Source organism: Clytia hemisphaerica, unplaced genomic scaffold (assembly GCF_902728285.1).
Source record: "Clytia hemisphaerica strain Z4C2 unplaced genomic scaffold, Clytia hemisphaerica genome assembly, whole genome shotgun sequence".
Taxonomy (NCBI): Eukaryota; Metazoa; Cnidaria; class Hydrozoa; order Leptothecata; family Clytiidae; genus Clytia; species Clytia hemisphaerica.
The window spans coordinates 3,370,789-3,386,797 of NW_027103551.1; the positions used below are offsets into that span (position 1 = coordinate 3,370,789).

The 16,009-nt window shown below is 36.6% G+C and overlaps 1 protein-coding gene across 2 annotated transcripts; it reads left to right on the forward strand.

The window, feature by feature from the left end:
• The first annotated feature begins 875 nt into the window (after positions 1-875).
• Positions 876-15,595, forward strand: LOC136800312 (putative leucine-rich repeat-containing protein DDB_G0290503). 2 transcript variants are annotated; one of them, XM_067056944.1, is made up of 7 exons: positions 876-975; positions 5,091-6,392; positions 9,830-11,798; positions 12,252-12,982; positions 13,164-13,548; positions 13,850-14,136; positions 14,837-15,595. In XM_067056944.1, exons 1-7 carry the CDS (start codon positions 954-956, stop codon positions 15,508-15,510), a joined length of 5,370 nt encoding a protein of 1,789 aa, XP_066913045.1. In that variant the 5' UTR covers positions 876-953; the 3' UTR covers positions 15,511-15,595. The 2 variants fall into 2 exon arrangements, with proteins under 2 accessions (XP_066913045.1, XP_066913044.1); XM_067056943.1 differs by lacking the exon at positions 876-975 and adding an exon at positions 3,420-4,243.
• Positions 15,596-16,009: the final 414 nt, after the last annotated feature.

The following is a 16,009-nucleotide window of genomic DNA, read 5'->3' on the forward strand; positions in this document are numbered from 1 at the left end:
ATCAATTTTCCTCCGTGGTTCAACAAAATGCTGACACTGAGAGGCTTAAAATTTAGCTTACTTAATTTCCCGGCGCATTATACATTGTTACAAGCCTTGATTTTATAGAATTTTATTTTTCATCTTAACTTTTTTGAGGATATCATCCTAAAATAGTTTTACGATATTCTTAGGTTAGGATCCAAGTTCAACTTAAATTTTACATTTATTTACATACCTAAAGCACATTTTTGTGAAAGTTTTAAGCCTTAGGGAGATGGCACCGATGGCACTTTGACAGTTATGGTAACAGTGTTCTAAAAGTGACATTCTTAGGCAGTTTCCAAATTCCATAATGGTGATATTCTTAGCATATTCTTAATTTTTCATCAATTTCATGATGAATATATATAAGTATATTCTTATAAAAAAACGTGTAATTGCTATGATCGCTAAATGAAAAAAAAACAACTTGAAAATTGGCAAGGATGTCATATGGTCATTTATTTTTTACGGTGTCTTGGATACACACACGTTGAATACGTTTGAATATCTCCTCATATTTTTGAATAATGTCAAACAACAATTTCTAATATCCGTTTGATATACAGGTTATAGGACAAAGAAATGTTTCCTGCTGGTCCGTAAAATAGACGCATTGATAGAATACCCACAATAACAAAGGCTTAAGGATGGGATAAAAAATCCTATCTATTTTTATATTTGTAAGGAATAGTCTTTTTTTTATTTATTCCCTGCCTTATTACCACTTTTAATGAATTATCGATCTATAATATGATCTAAGATTAAGGGGTTATGTTTTAGTTTGGCTTTTTTGAGTTATTACATATTACTATGATGTTTTTCAAAGTTTTCTGATGATGAAATTCTTTTGATGGGTTTTAAAGTCGTTATATTTTAACCGGAGCTATAAATTATATATCTCCGTTTTTTCCTGGAAATATTGAAGAAGGATGCCTATAAAGACAGCCGAAGGTAATTTTCTTGAAAAAGTATTTTTGGGGATTCGAATTTGAATATTCTTCCTTCTCTAATAAAAATATGCAGTTGACGCTCTTTAATTCGATTTTCAGGGGGAGTCAAATAAGGGAGCGTATAGAATAGTAGAACGTCGAATTAGGGAGTTTCAATCGTATCTCGGGAGGAGGAGAACACAATTGTGTTCGAATTATGGAAATTTCCAGTTCTGGAGTAAGGTTTATAAGTTATTGCTAACCAGAGGGACCGTAAAACTTGTTCGAGTTAAGGAGACTGCAATCTATTAGAATAATCAATATTTTCCTCTTTTTTCATTACATCTATTAATCACGAGAACTCGAGATATTTAAAATACAGCAATTCGTTGATCCCCCGATTCCAATAAATCTCCTTTGAAACTAAGAGGGTTTCTTTTCAATTTCTAAAAATTCTGACGAACAGGATGAAAAAACACCTCGTCATAGATCCGTCGGGACTCACTTTTAACTTCGAAAGTTGCCAAACATTCAAAAATTCTTCTCATCATGCTGGAAAAACATTGAATACACGTTTTTTTTTTATAAGGAACTCAAGGCTGAAAATGGTTCAAAAAATAAGGAATTGTTAAGGAACTGCTCAGGCTGAGAATAAGTGGATTTGAAAATAATGTACCTTTATTGGGACTAATTTGACCAAATTTTGATCTTTCAAGGGGCAAAAAGTTCAAAATTTCCTATGTAGTAAGGAACTCGATAAGGAACTTTGAGACTGAAATTCTCTGTAAAAATAAGGAACTCCAGGCTCAGAGCAAAGTTAAGGTTCCTTATTAAAAAAAAACGTGTAGTTTTTAAAGGTTTTTCTCAAGCCCTAAGAAAAAAACATCGTGAGATCATTATTCATATCCCTACTGAACAGGAAAGATTCATTTTGCCACTGAAACAGTTGAAGCAGTTGGTGCTAACAGGATCACATTTTCTTTTTTCGCTTTTTGCTCAATTTTTGAATCACTGCACACCGTTCCCAGATAGGGGGCACTCGACTCAAAAATGACTGTAAGTTTGGCCCAAAATTAGGTCTTTGAAATCGGACCCTTATATAGTGCAGAGAAAATTTAGCCAAATTTGAGTACATTTGAGTCAGATTTATAAAGGCTTTGGCTCAATATCAGTAAGCCAGACTTAAAGGAATTTGCCTTCCATGTCGGTCTAAAGGTTTCAGATGAAATTCAGTGACTTTCTAGAATTTTAGGCCTGTAACTTAAGAATGCAATGAGTCAACATAACTGGTAGCGGAAAAAGCCGTTCAAAGTTGAACGGAGTCTGGCTTGCCTGTTATAATACCTATATATGATATAAGATGAGAAAACATGGTTGACCTGCTGTGAGTACTTATATTAATCTAATTGCTTTTTCCTGAACACTGGTATTAAAGTTATTGATACCTTCATAATGAGCTATGTAATCCTTGACGCTTTAAAATATCGATGCATGAAGTGAAATATGTAGATAGAGCACGATACAGAGATGAATTTCCCTTTTTAAATGTCATACTTATCGTCATTTGATATCAATCAATCAATCAATCAATCAATCAATCAATCAATCAATCAATCAATCAATCAATCAATCAATCAATCAATCAATCAATCAATCAATCAATCAATCAATCAATCAATCAATCAATCAATCAATCAATCAATCAATCAATCAATCAATCAATCAATCAATCAATCGATCAACCAATCAATCAATCGATCAATCAATCATAAATCTATCAGTCCAGAATCACTTATTCAAAAGAATCTCTAATTGCAAATGTAGCCACCGGGTCACTGAGACTGGGGTGTATACATTTACTGAAGCTTTTCTCTTTCATCGATTTCCAATCGATAATTGCTTTTTGACCCTCCCATTTTGCCTTGTTTATAAGTAACGAATGCAGTAGTTTGGTTAATAATTGATTACCCAGTTTTCTGCTGTACAAATCTCTCAAAAACAAAAGCGACTAGACAAGAACAGAATGGATCATTTGCAAATGTTAAAAGTCTTTATCCACCTGTTTTTACATAAGATAAAATTGAAAGTTATCAAAATCTCTTTTTCTGCTTTTTATTCTCCAATTTAATTTCTATTTGATGTCTTTGCTCTTTTGTGACCTCCAGTGGTTTCTTATTGATCAAGGATAAAAAAAATGAAAATTTCAAATTAAATTTATAACCAAAACATTCCTCTATACCCCATTTTCAAGTATCCTTCGAAGGAGTTAAAAATGAGCCAAAATTGGATAATATTTATTCTCTTCTGTTTCTGAAAGCTCTCTTTTTTTTCTATTTCGCAGCATTTTGTAAGTCGTCTCTCTTATATTTCTAGAGCAATTTTTCTTTGAGAGATATTAATCTAAAAACCAGAAGTTGCAAGTTTTATCTAACGATATATTTTCACATACCTGTCTAAAAAAACTGGCAAAACAATAAAGATTTTAATCTAAAACCTTATTCTTTTACTACCGTAAAAATGATATTATCAATCGTGAATGTTTTGACACGTTTTGAGTTGACGGTTTTTCACCAAGATGTTTAGTTGAGATATCAATGCTGCTGAGATTTGATTTTGTTGGTCAACTTATCGGAGTATTCTCTGGAAGGATTTTGGAATGTCGTGGAAAAATTGATCATTGCAACTTAAAGATTTTCATTAAACAGGAATAATCTTGACTTATTTTCGTATGTTGTTGCTGTCTCAAAAGCATTTTCTATGAGTTTAAATATACGTACAATAATGTTGTAAATGTTAACAATTTTGTGTTCTGTAGTCAACTAAAGACTAAGTGCACAACTGACAAGAATAGTGCAGTTTGCAATTTGGTGTTGTTGCTATTCCGTTTTACTTGAATAGTTGTTCCCAGAGATTTTCCTGCTATCTACTTGATGACAACTTTATTCGACAGGATTCAAATTCTAAAACATTGGAATCATTTGCTGTTTAATGATTTAAAATCAAAACGATATGCTACATTCTGCAGTTAAAAATTTTCAAAAAAGCTTTCCAGAAGTGAACAAACCATTTGATCTTTTGGTCAAATCTTAACATTTCATTAATAATCATGGCTGACCGCCCTGATAGACCGCCCTATTCTTCAGACGCCACGGGTGTTTCAGATTTTGACTACGCCCTTTATATGTTGCGTTTGTTTGTACGGCTAAAAAGATACGTTCTTCACGACGAATTATTTTATTCTTATCCACCCTACTATGGAAGTTTCCGCCGCCCACGAAGCAAATCGGAAGGTAGTGATTTTAGAAAGTCATATATGGTTATAATAGCGAGTTTTTATATATGTATATCTGGGATTCTTTCTGCTATGGAGACGGTTTGCTTCTGATTTTTCTAGATCCTGATCAACTGAGGACGACGGTAAATCCACTTTTACTGACCTCGACTTTGCGGGTCAAGTCTGCGGTTTTTTCCAAATCGTTTCAGTCACTCCGTATCGTCTCCAAAAGTGTAGATACATAAACAAGGGGGACTACAATCATTGACGAAATATTTGAGACAAAGGGGATTTCCCTGCTAAATTTTTACAAATGATTTTTAAGCGCGTAAAACTACAGTTGGAAAGTAGAATTTTAACTCTGAGTTTTAACATGAAACTTAAGACTTAAAGGAAGGACTTTAAAAGCTCAAATTTGCTCCAATAAGGCTTGGAATATAGCCTAGAAGCCACCGAGCCGAGAATTCTCGGCCGAACTTTATATTCTGAAAAACGTTAAAATACACAAAATCTCCAAACTTCGACCCTTAGCGAGACTCAAAGTCTTCAGTGTTCATCAGGTAAGTAGTATCAATCCAGTCTTTATAAAGTGCCAAAACGACGTCTTCCTAACGTCCATAAAATGCAAATAATGTAGGAGGAACTACTACGTGGGAAGCTCAAATCAAACGATTTACAGTGAGTTCCTCTCTAAGGATAACACTTATAATATGTATAGCCAGGCCGATATCTTGGCTTGAAAAAAAAGGTCTACTGTTATTGAAAATTTAACAATACGCCCAAGCCTCAGCTCAAACGAGCCCTATGCGTAAGAAAAAACTGTGTAGACTTCAAGAACTGATTTGACATTATTTTTCTTTTAGATTTATCAGTCGGTGTAAATGGAGGAGCAATTATCGAAGAAATTACCACAGAAACAACAACTTCCATCAGTACTGAACCTCGAGCACTCAAAAGACGAACAAAAAAAGTACGAACTGATCGTCGCTCAAAGTCGGTAGAATATCGTCGAAAACGTCAAGTCGGATTACATGATAAAATCCCGAGATCAAAAGATGATTTAGATTTCGGTGTATTTACGGTTATCGGGCGACCCCCAAATCCATGGGATGCTGAAAATAGCCTGAGAAGAGGGAAAAGTCTACCATTTATCGGGGCAAGACCGAAAGATCATATCAATGGTTTCTCAGTCTCTACACCGAATCTACAAGATCTTGAGGAATTAAATTCGCAGGTCCAGCTGACAGACCATGAGAGTTCACAATCAAGCACTAAACAGACTATCATTATTGAAAGTTCAAATTATGACGTTTCATCAGTCAACAAGTCATCTCAGAGTTCTAACGTCAATTTTATTTCTTCGAAGAAGAATAAAAGCCAACCCTCTTCTAGTTCTGCAATCAACTCTAATACATCTAATAACATGAAGCTGACTTCCAAAACTCTGACAGAACTTCATATAGGAGAACTAAAACGTTACTTTGAGGAATGTTTAATAACAATCAAAAAGTCGTCAACAACTCAACAAATATTGGAGCAGGGGAATGGGGACGAATTAAACAGAATGACGTCATCAGTGACGTCATCTGATGTTCAATATGTCGAAGAATTGAGAGAAAGCTTCGAGCAGTTGATACAATTCATCAGCACAGTGACAGAAGATTTTAGAATCACTCAACAAACAACAACACAAAATAGTCATCTAATGAAACGCCAGATTAACCAAGATCAACAACGTGTTTCTACGTCTAATGCTGAGCAACACCAGTTACCAGAGCTCCCAGAAGGTCTACAAAGCCTGTTAAATGCAGCAGACATTTTTCACCCTTTAACAGAAACAGACACCTTTCAACCATTACCGTCAATACACCAATTCAACCAAGCCCAAACAACACTACATTCAGAATCACCAAATCCTCCCTCATCACCAAGAGGTCAACTCAAATTCACCAGAGAAGTTTATTCAGAAGACCAAGATGATTTTTTAGATTACACTCTTGACATGTTCGAAGATTTTCTTCAACAACTAAAACCGGTTACTAATGGTAACGATGATGATGATACCAGCACTGGAATCCTGCATGAGGGTGCTAATGGAGAAATGACCAGCCCTGAGATTATGGATAGTGCTGAAGAAGATGAAAATGGTTTCAAAACTATGATAGGTACGATTTCGATTAATTTTAGCTATTAACGAGAACTCTATTTCCCTTATTGAGTGGAATAACAGTTGATTCTCACTTTTTCTAACTCGACAACTGAAGAACTTATTTGTTCGAATTACTGAGAGACTCAAATCACAGAGAGTATTATATGAGGGGTCTACCCACATATTTTTGTAAAGCCCGAAGGACTAGATGTTGTGCTTTTAAAGCTCTTCTAAGCAAAAAGAAGTGAATATCGCAAAAAATATTGCTGCTATGTTTTCGAAAACCTGCGAAGCTTCTTTTTGGTCAAGCGCTGAAATTCTATTGTAATGTCACGTGACATAAGTAGGATTTCCTACCTAACCTTGGCACACTTTTCAGTCAAAGCACAACATCTAGCCATTCGGGCTTTATAAATCTATGGGTTCACCTCGACGGGAAATGAGATTATTTCGAACTCTAGATATATCTATATATAAAACCTCGGGTAAGCAAATGTAGCGACTTTTGGTATTGATTTCGGAACATATTTGGCCATTCATGTGCACATAGCCTAAATAAAGCTGCTATACTTTGGCATACATAGATGATATGTGTTCCGAAATCGGCCAATAAAAAAGCTATAACGATACAAATCCATGCTACCGTGTTACTCTAAGGTCCCGAATAATAGCGGGGTCTGAATAAAAGGGGGGAGCTGAAAATATTTAGAACTTTCCTTATTAAGCCTGATTTAGACTTCAACTCAAAAACAAAAAAACTGGAAATTTACTAAGCGGGTGGGGACGTCTATTCAGGACCTTAGAGTAGCTTGTTCAAATTAGTCGCGGTTTTTCGGGCTGTTTTAACGAGATGATTTTAATATCTGATTTAAATAGAGACAACTAGTTTTCATCTTTTCTTTTCGGCAACAGAAATGATTCCTACTTATCAGAGATCATATCCGAAATGTTGATCGTTTTAAAATCTTCGATTATTGTGAATCTGCAAGGCGTATTATCGTGTACATGAAATCATATAAACAAAATCACATGATTAATCACATGAGAATAGGAGGCTGAAATTTGTCCAAATCCTAATTTTGAAAAGTCAACGATGCATTCTCGGGTACCTGATAAACATCTCCACCCCCCCTGCTTATTAATTTTTCGAAAATTGTTCGGTCAGAACATTCATATTCCAACCCCCCCCCCCCAGGGGCTTATTAATTTTTGAATCGTTTTGGAAAAATTCTCTTTCTTTTGTCCTAATTCTACTGTATAAGCCTCCTTTTCAAACATTTTCCACCCATGACATTTTTATTCCGACCCCCAACCCACCGTTAATCAAGTTTTGAGGATTCTTCAATCCACCCCGCTTATTTCAAATCCCCATTCATTAGGTAGCCGAGAGTAATTTCTTCAGGATTTTTTAGTCCGAAAATCGCTAGAAGATACATCAAAGCCTTATGAAAAATTTACTGCCTCCGATAAATAAGGGTGTAATGGAATTCCAATTTCGGTGGGGATTTCCTTTGGCATATAATTGAAGTATCAATTTTTAATTTTAATTTCTCAAATAAATCTACTCGATTCAGGTAAGGAAGTACAGGTATTTATAGCAATCCAACTGTTTGATCTGCCCGGGAACAATCATTTTTTACGCACTTTTTGTTTACAAGAACAATTTTTATAAGAACAAAATTGTGAACAATCTGAGCCTTGATTTTATAGAACGTAAAAATAGAAGTCGAGATCATAATATAGACTCAGTCAAAGAACAAAGTTAGAGTGCAGGTCAAGTTTGCTGGTTCTTATAAATTTTAGTATTTAATTTTGTTTCTTAACTACAGTTGATACAAAAAAAAGTAATTCTACTGTAAAATTTTTTATACAACGTTTTCTATATTAAGTACTCGATTTTTCAACGAAGCGGCAAAAAGGAATCTACAATGAGATTTATCAGTCAAAGTATGAAGTATTAAGACTCAATCACATTGAGAAATTCAGTTTTGTTATCATACTTTTTTAAAGGTACTATCTCTAGGTACAGTATCTATTCTTTTGCAGAAAGCTAAGTTAGATATAGTTGGAAACACACAGATTCTTATATAAGACACTAGATGGAGCTAGTCAATGATTCGTTCCCAGGCTACGGGATTTGAAGCAAAATTATACTTAAAATCCTTTGCATATTTTGTTTTGCCAGGGATGAAGAAGCACCATCTTGTGTTTTATATAAGCTATCTGTGATCGGATATGAGCTCCAAATTGAAAGTATTTTAAGCACAGTAAGGCGAGGTTTAATCTGTTTAAATGCTGTGAAATAATGATAGAAATATATTTCCATAGTTGAGGCTAGTTTGAAATCATCATTGGAATTTAATTTTTTATCTTTCGTTTGTTAGATTTAGTTGCGGTATACAATATTTTAGTTCTAAACTGTGTATCAAAATTTTGTGTGATCAATTTCTTTTGATGTGGTTTTATACTTCAAAAAGGAGAAAGTCTTTTACTGGACTAAACATCTCTGGTGTGGATCCAGGAAGTACCATTGGGGCCTACCATTCTATCTTTGCAATGGAGAAATCTTTGAACGGTAGTCAGTCCGATCCAATTGAAATGAGTGACTTTTCATCTCATACAGGTAGAAGTGGCGGCTCTGAGAGGGGTTCAGATTAGAAGATGTTTTCGTCCGTTACAGTGATAGTTAAGGCCGGAAAAGTATAATACGCGCGGGGTTTACAGGCGGTAAGAGGGAAAAAAATCGGCCGTAGAGTTTCGAAGAAACAAAGACTGGCAAACTCTTTTCGGCAAATATCCCCGTTTTCTTCGCCTTTGGGCTTATTTCTTAGATAGCGATTTGTCTTAGACTATGGCAGGTCTAGGTTCAAAGTATGAATGTAGACAGTGAGTGTTTTCTTCGATAGTAGGAATAACATTAAAAGAACTACCCTAAAACGTTATTTTTGCCACCTGCCGACCTCCAACAAAATGTTGGATGTAGGCAGCTCTGTCATTTTGTCTCCCTTCAACAGATGTAATCTAAGATTAATATTTTCAGCTAAGTTGATCTCAAACGTTGCAATTGAATTCGTTATAAATATTTCTCAAAAAAGGTTTGGCTGCTGACAGTCAGTCAATATTGTCGACGATCCTATCGTCTACTCAAGATCACTAAAAATGGGAATAGTTTAGGAGGCGGGAAAAATTTGTGAACGGGTGGTTAGCCCAGGGCGGAGTATGCAGTGATGAAGGTGTTTACAGTGTTCCAAACTCTACCGCCACTATATTTTTCGTAAACCGCCCTGATTCTACTGCGCATATATTTTGTCCGCATATATTTCCCCTTTTTTCCCTCTAACGGGACGATGGCATCGTCTATCAATATAGTCGAAATGTGATTACAGTTTCTGTTGCATCTTGTTCAATGATGAGTAAAGCTTGACACTTTATTTCTATTTTACACATTTTCAGAAGTGCAAGGGAACAGCATGTCAATCAATGATTCCTCTGAGCCCACATCTCCAACGCGTTGTTTATCTCCATCATATTCTGATGCTGCATTATCTCCACCATATCCGGAAACTGGATTAACAAAGGATAGCCGAACATTCAATTTCTATTACACAATCGACGCTGAGTTGAGTCAAGAGGAATACCACAAACTGGTGAAGATTATATCGGTGTTGAAGCAACAGAAAAAAGAATGGGGCTCCAGTATGAAAACAGCTCAGGATAAGCTTGATGACATCAACCGTGAGAACGAACAGCTATCGAGCAATAATAACATTTTAAGAGACAGTCTGGAAGCTGCTAACAAAGCTATTAAGGAGATAAACGGAAAAGTACACGAACTTAAAGAGACTCTTGTTCCCTTGAGGAATGAAAACTCTGCGCTGCACACGGAGAACGAGGAATTGAAGGAGAGCCTTGAGACCCTTAGGCTAGAGGCTACTTCTATGAATAAAAATGCTGAAGGTTTACAGAAGATGAAAACGGTCTATGAAGAGAAGGTGAAAATCAAGGAGGAAGAAACGGAATCATTTAAAACGGAAATGCATGAGAAATTCCGGAATCTGGAAGAATTATACCGTCATTATCAACAAGATATGGAGGAACGAAACACGAAATTGATTCTCGAAGGTGAAGAATTACGAAAAGTTTACGAAGCTATGAAAGGCGAAATTGAAGGTTTACGAAAAGAAAATGTTAAATCTAAGAAGGATTCGGAAGAGTTGCGAGAAAATAACGAGCATTTAGAAGCCGAGTTACGACGAAAACGAAACACGAATATCGAGCTTTTGCATAATTCGAAAGAAAACGAAAAAATGTCAGAAAATGCTTATGAAATGGAGAGCTTTTATAAGCGAGAAGTCGAAGAATCGAATAAATTATTGAGTAAAACCCGAAGTGAAATCGAAAAATCGAGAGAAGAGACTCGCTTTTTGGAAGAAACAAACACGAAATTAAAACAGGAAGTAAAAGAACTTGAAAGTCAAATGCGAGTTATGGAGAGTATTAATAAAGAAGTGATCACTGGGAAATCAATAAGCGCTCAGCAAGTAGATTTCCTTGAAAACGAGGTTGAAATGTTAAAGAAGGAGAACAAATTGTTGGAATCGATTAAAGAGGATAAAATTGATCTTGAAGTGAACCAAAAAACATACCTCAGTCGTATTAAGGAGCTCGAAAAACAATCTAAGGAACTTGAGACTTTGAAAAGAGGACATTTTTCACAGCAAAACGAAAATAAACGCTTACAGTCTGATGTAGCTCAACTAACAAATGACCTAAAAGATTTTGAGAAGTTAAAAAGAGGGAATGCTGCTGAAAAATTTGAAAACGAGCGCTTAAAAACTGAACTGCAACATTTACAAAAACAAGTCCAACTACTCGAAGATCAAAACAAGGCATCGCAAGGACCCTTCAGTGCTGAGCTGAAATCAGAGTTGGAAAGAATCCGGACCCAAATGAGAGATATCGCTGCTTCGAATCAGGATCGCCGTTTGGAGCTGTATACCACTGAATTGAAAAGTGAATTAGCAAGCTTGAAAGATCAAATCAAAGAACTAGATTCAACCAGGCAGTCTACATCCTCCGCAACCAGTATCCAACACACAAGCTCTGTCCAGAGTCAGAATATCACCAATACAACTATCAACCAAGAAGAGATTCACAATCTTCAACAGCTTCGGAGCCCATCAACATCCTCTGAAATCACAAGCATATCTCAAGCTAAAGATTTTCAAAGCCAAACAGATTTATTCCAAGACTCAACTAAATCAAGTGGTGAAGAAAGCCTGAAGACGACAATTACGTCAGAGAATGATGACGTCTTCAAGGCTAGTGTAGCAAGTACAGATGTATTGAGAAGAAGCAAAAGTACAGGCGATATGAATCGTATTTATGTCAGCAAATCCACTGAGATGGACAAACAAATGAGGTAAGAAACTTATGAATATACATAACCATAACTTTGGTAAAAGACCGGTAAAAGACCGGTTTGGGCAACCATTTTCAGATTCACTTGTTTATAGTAATTTATAGAAATTTTAACTTTATGGAAAATTAACTTTCCAGCATAGTATCTAGAAGGGGCTTACTTTTTCCTCGTAGGGGTACGAATTTCATAGGAAAAATGTACTGGAAAATGTTTATTTCAAAGTCGGAGAGTATTTGTTCATATTTGCTTATTGAAAAGCAGAAAATGAGGCAACTGCTTATATTGAAATCTTCGGTATCTTTACGAAACTTCATTAGTAGACTTCGGTGTTTATTGAATATCTTACGGGGGTAAGGTTACGTCATGAACACTTTAAGAATTTGTGCTCGTCTGAGATATTGTCCTTAGGTAAAAAATCTCTTCTTTATTAAAATCTTTGTTCCTTTTTTATAGCAAAGAAGAAAGATTACGTCTTATCGAAGACCGTATCCGTCGAAAGCGCGAGAAGACATCTGATTGGTCAATACGTACGCCGTCGATTGACAAACTTCGACGGAAGTCATTGGAAGAGCTTACGGCAGTCATGGATGACGGGGACCAGACCGATAGTACGGGATACGTCTACACGGGACGTAGACGGGAAAGGTCCCCGTCTATAGGCCGACGATCAAAATCAGCGGGACCAAGAGGAGGTTATCAGGATGGGGTAGTATCCCCTCCAAGAAGAGGACGCTCCCCAAACAGACGTGATCGTGGTCGAGACCAACCTATCCAGAGGAGTGAGCCTGACCGGAGTGGATACCAATATGGAGTCGAAATTATGGTAGATAGCAAGACCCCTACCCTCTATACGGGGCAACCGCAATCCTACCCTGAACTACAATCTTCAGATCAGGATCAGTATCCCTCCCTACCACCCTACCAACCGGGGACTGCTTCCAGACACCGTAGTGAGGAAAGAAAACGGGTAAAGAAGCGACTCAGCAGTAGCATGATGATGTACCCTCCTGATGATGGTAGCTCCTCCTCCGAGTGGGAATACCAACGACTCACCAAGTCCTTAGACCATCAGAGAAATCATCAGCAACCAAGGCAATACATTGAAGACACACACAGTGTGGATCAGATGTTGTCTCAAGCAATGAATTCGAGACAGGCTGAAGCATATCACAAGAATAGAAAAGGTTTTTTTTGTTTTTGTTTTTACTTATATTTTGTCAGTAAAATCTTTTCGTATGTTTAGTGAACTAAATCTGGTTCAAACAAAAGTTTTCGCCGACTTAGACTTTACCTGGCGAATATTTTTACCCGACAAAAAGTTTTCCCCGGCAAGGTAACTACAATGTTTATTTTTCAATGACATAGGCCAGCAAAGCCATCATTCAAGCGCACCCAATCACCAACGCACACGTTCGACCAATCAGATCTTAGAACAGTACGTAGCAGAGAAAATACAACGACGAACAATGCAAGAAGAAAGTCCTCTACATCAACCACGCCTTCCACAATCTCACCTGATTGGCTCACACTTATCACAACCCAATCTGATTGGTGCTCAGTACCAAGAGCAGAATCTGATTGGTTATCAGCAGGGGTATGGTACCGAGCGTAGGTACACATCACCTGGCAAAAACACGAAAGGGCAGATAGATAGTCGACAACAATATGAGGAAGAAATGCGGAAACAAAACATCTTGTTGACGCGATCCAAAACATTGGATAAAGATTTCAGAACCAAGGGGTCAGGAAAGTAAGACACATGTGTGGTAGATGTTAGTTTAAGAATCTGAGTTAGCTTTTTTACCTTTTTCTTACTTGAATTGTTCTTGAGAAGGCAGCGTAACATGTGCTATCTGAATGTTGAATAGATATTCAAATCTTCCTTTGCTACTTTTTCTTAGAATCTTCAGGATTTTTCCTGAACCTATTTTTGCCTAGGTAGGCTCCATGAAGTATTTGCAGCATCGCTATCAGCCGTTTAGATTTAGATAAGTTATTAGCAGGGGGTGTCATCCGATAGGTCAGAATTTTACTACGTGTTACCGTTTCAGATCAACGCGCCAGACAGCGACCACTTATCAACATTCAGGAACGTCGCACCATAACGGCTACAACCATCAAACTCTATCCAAATCGAAAGAAGAAATGTTGCGAAGTATCAAAGCTAATCAGCAACAAGGGGTTAAAATTACTCTGACGCCTAAAGAAGTTTCAAAGGGTGGTTTTGATCAACACCCAGGGCGTCAATCAGAGAAGCGAGCGAATGATGATCCGCTAGAACACGAGAGAATGGAAAAAGCCAGACAGAAAATGTTGTCAAAAATGCAACGAGAAAAAGGTCAGCATTTTCTATTAACGTATTCATTTGAAACAACCTTTGAATTTTCAATACTTGGTTTTTCGAACAAGGGTACAGGTGTATAGTAAACGCGGGAAATATTTTACAGTCAATAGTGACAATTGTCTGTACACAGACCCAGTATCTACGGCTAATTTTAAAATTCATTGTCGTAGAGGGTCTATTGTCATTGTCTTTTCTCATTTGAGATTTTTCAATCCGACTGCTGCGAGGAGTGTTGATGAGAGAGGGGAGACGATGAGAGAAATGTTGCTATTTATAGATCATACTTCATCGCAGAGGTCTCCGTACGGAAATTTCTTTATCAAAAAAACAATGCGCACAGAGTGTACTACGAAGCGATAAACGAAGCGATAAACGTGAGATACACTCTGGTACAGAGTATAGACAGTAGCTAGACATATATTCCAAAGGTAAAGGCTTCAAAGAGCAAACTCTAGTTGCATTTCTAGCCCTTCGGTCAGACATAGGAACCTGTATTTTAGTGTTCATCTAGGTGGCACACAACATTATTTCAACGTTTATCTAATGTTCACAACAACGTTCAAACATAAAAGTTGAAGCAACGTTGTGTGCCAGCTTGGCAGGGCTAGTAAATCCACCGTTCAATTTTTGGTTAGTATTGAGCTGGAAAAGTGTTAAGAATCTTTAATATTATTTTCATTATTTTTACTCTCAGGCCAAACAGAGAAGAAACAAATCACTCGATCAGGTATTCCAATGCAACGGCGTTCAAAACATCACGAAAATACTGAAAACAGTTTCATTTCACAAGAGCAAGCTGAATTGTATTATTCACTTAAAACACGTGATAGCAACAAGACACAATCGTCGCAACAACGGCAGAAAACTCAACAACATTACGAGCAAAGTATTACTCGTACATATTCAGCACCGAATCGTAAACACGGTGACAAAAATTTACTACGAGGACAAAACGGGGAAACGTTTAAAACTCTCGATGGGAAAGACACGAAAAGAGAAAAGGAGAAATCTTCAAAATCTCATTCTAAAGATCAAGGACAATTATCGTATGACCAGGAATGGGTCCTTGGTCAAACAGACTCAAATAATAACCAAAGAAGTACAAGACCCAAAAGTGCGGGACACTCCCGTACCGAAAAAACAGCTCAACATCAACACTTGGGACCGGAAAATGCGAGTTCCTCGCGACCCAAAAGTGCGGGTCATAAACGACCAGAGAATCCTCTCTCGGAGAGACATACCGAGCAATACCATTGTGATATTTGTAGGCGTTTGAACAAAAACAGAAGCGAAGAAGAACCCGCACGATATTGCTGGGAACGTTACTATGCTGTCAGTTCTTCAACACCAAGAGTCAGCTTAACTTGAAAAGAAATGGACAACTTTATTGATATATGAACATATCAGATTTTCTTTAAATACTATTTTGAGCTAAGACAAACTTATTGATATAGAAAGGTATATTTTAACATGTTGTTTTAAAGTCTGTTGCAGATAAATTGGCAGTCTGTACATTTTTAAGCATGATGAATGTATTGAAAGTAAAAAGTCAGAGGAAAAATAATTTTGATTTGTTTAAAGGGATAATCAGATGGTTTGAAATATTCAGATTACCGAAACCTTCAGCGGTCCATAGCAAAACCTCAAAGTATTTTGGTGTAAAAATGTTCTTATTTTCTTATCCTTAAAGCCATTTCGGAAAATAGTTAGGCTAAAATATTTTGAGATTTTGCTCTGGACAATAGAAGGACCACATGCCAAATATTGCAAACCATCTGATTATCCCTTCAAACCTTAAAAAACATTGAAAGTGAAGATGAATAATAAAGAAGTAATTCTGTTGAACAGACTTCGTGCCATCTAATGC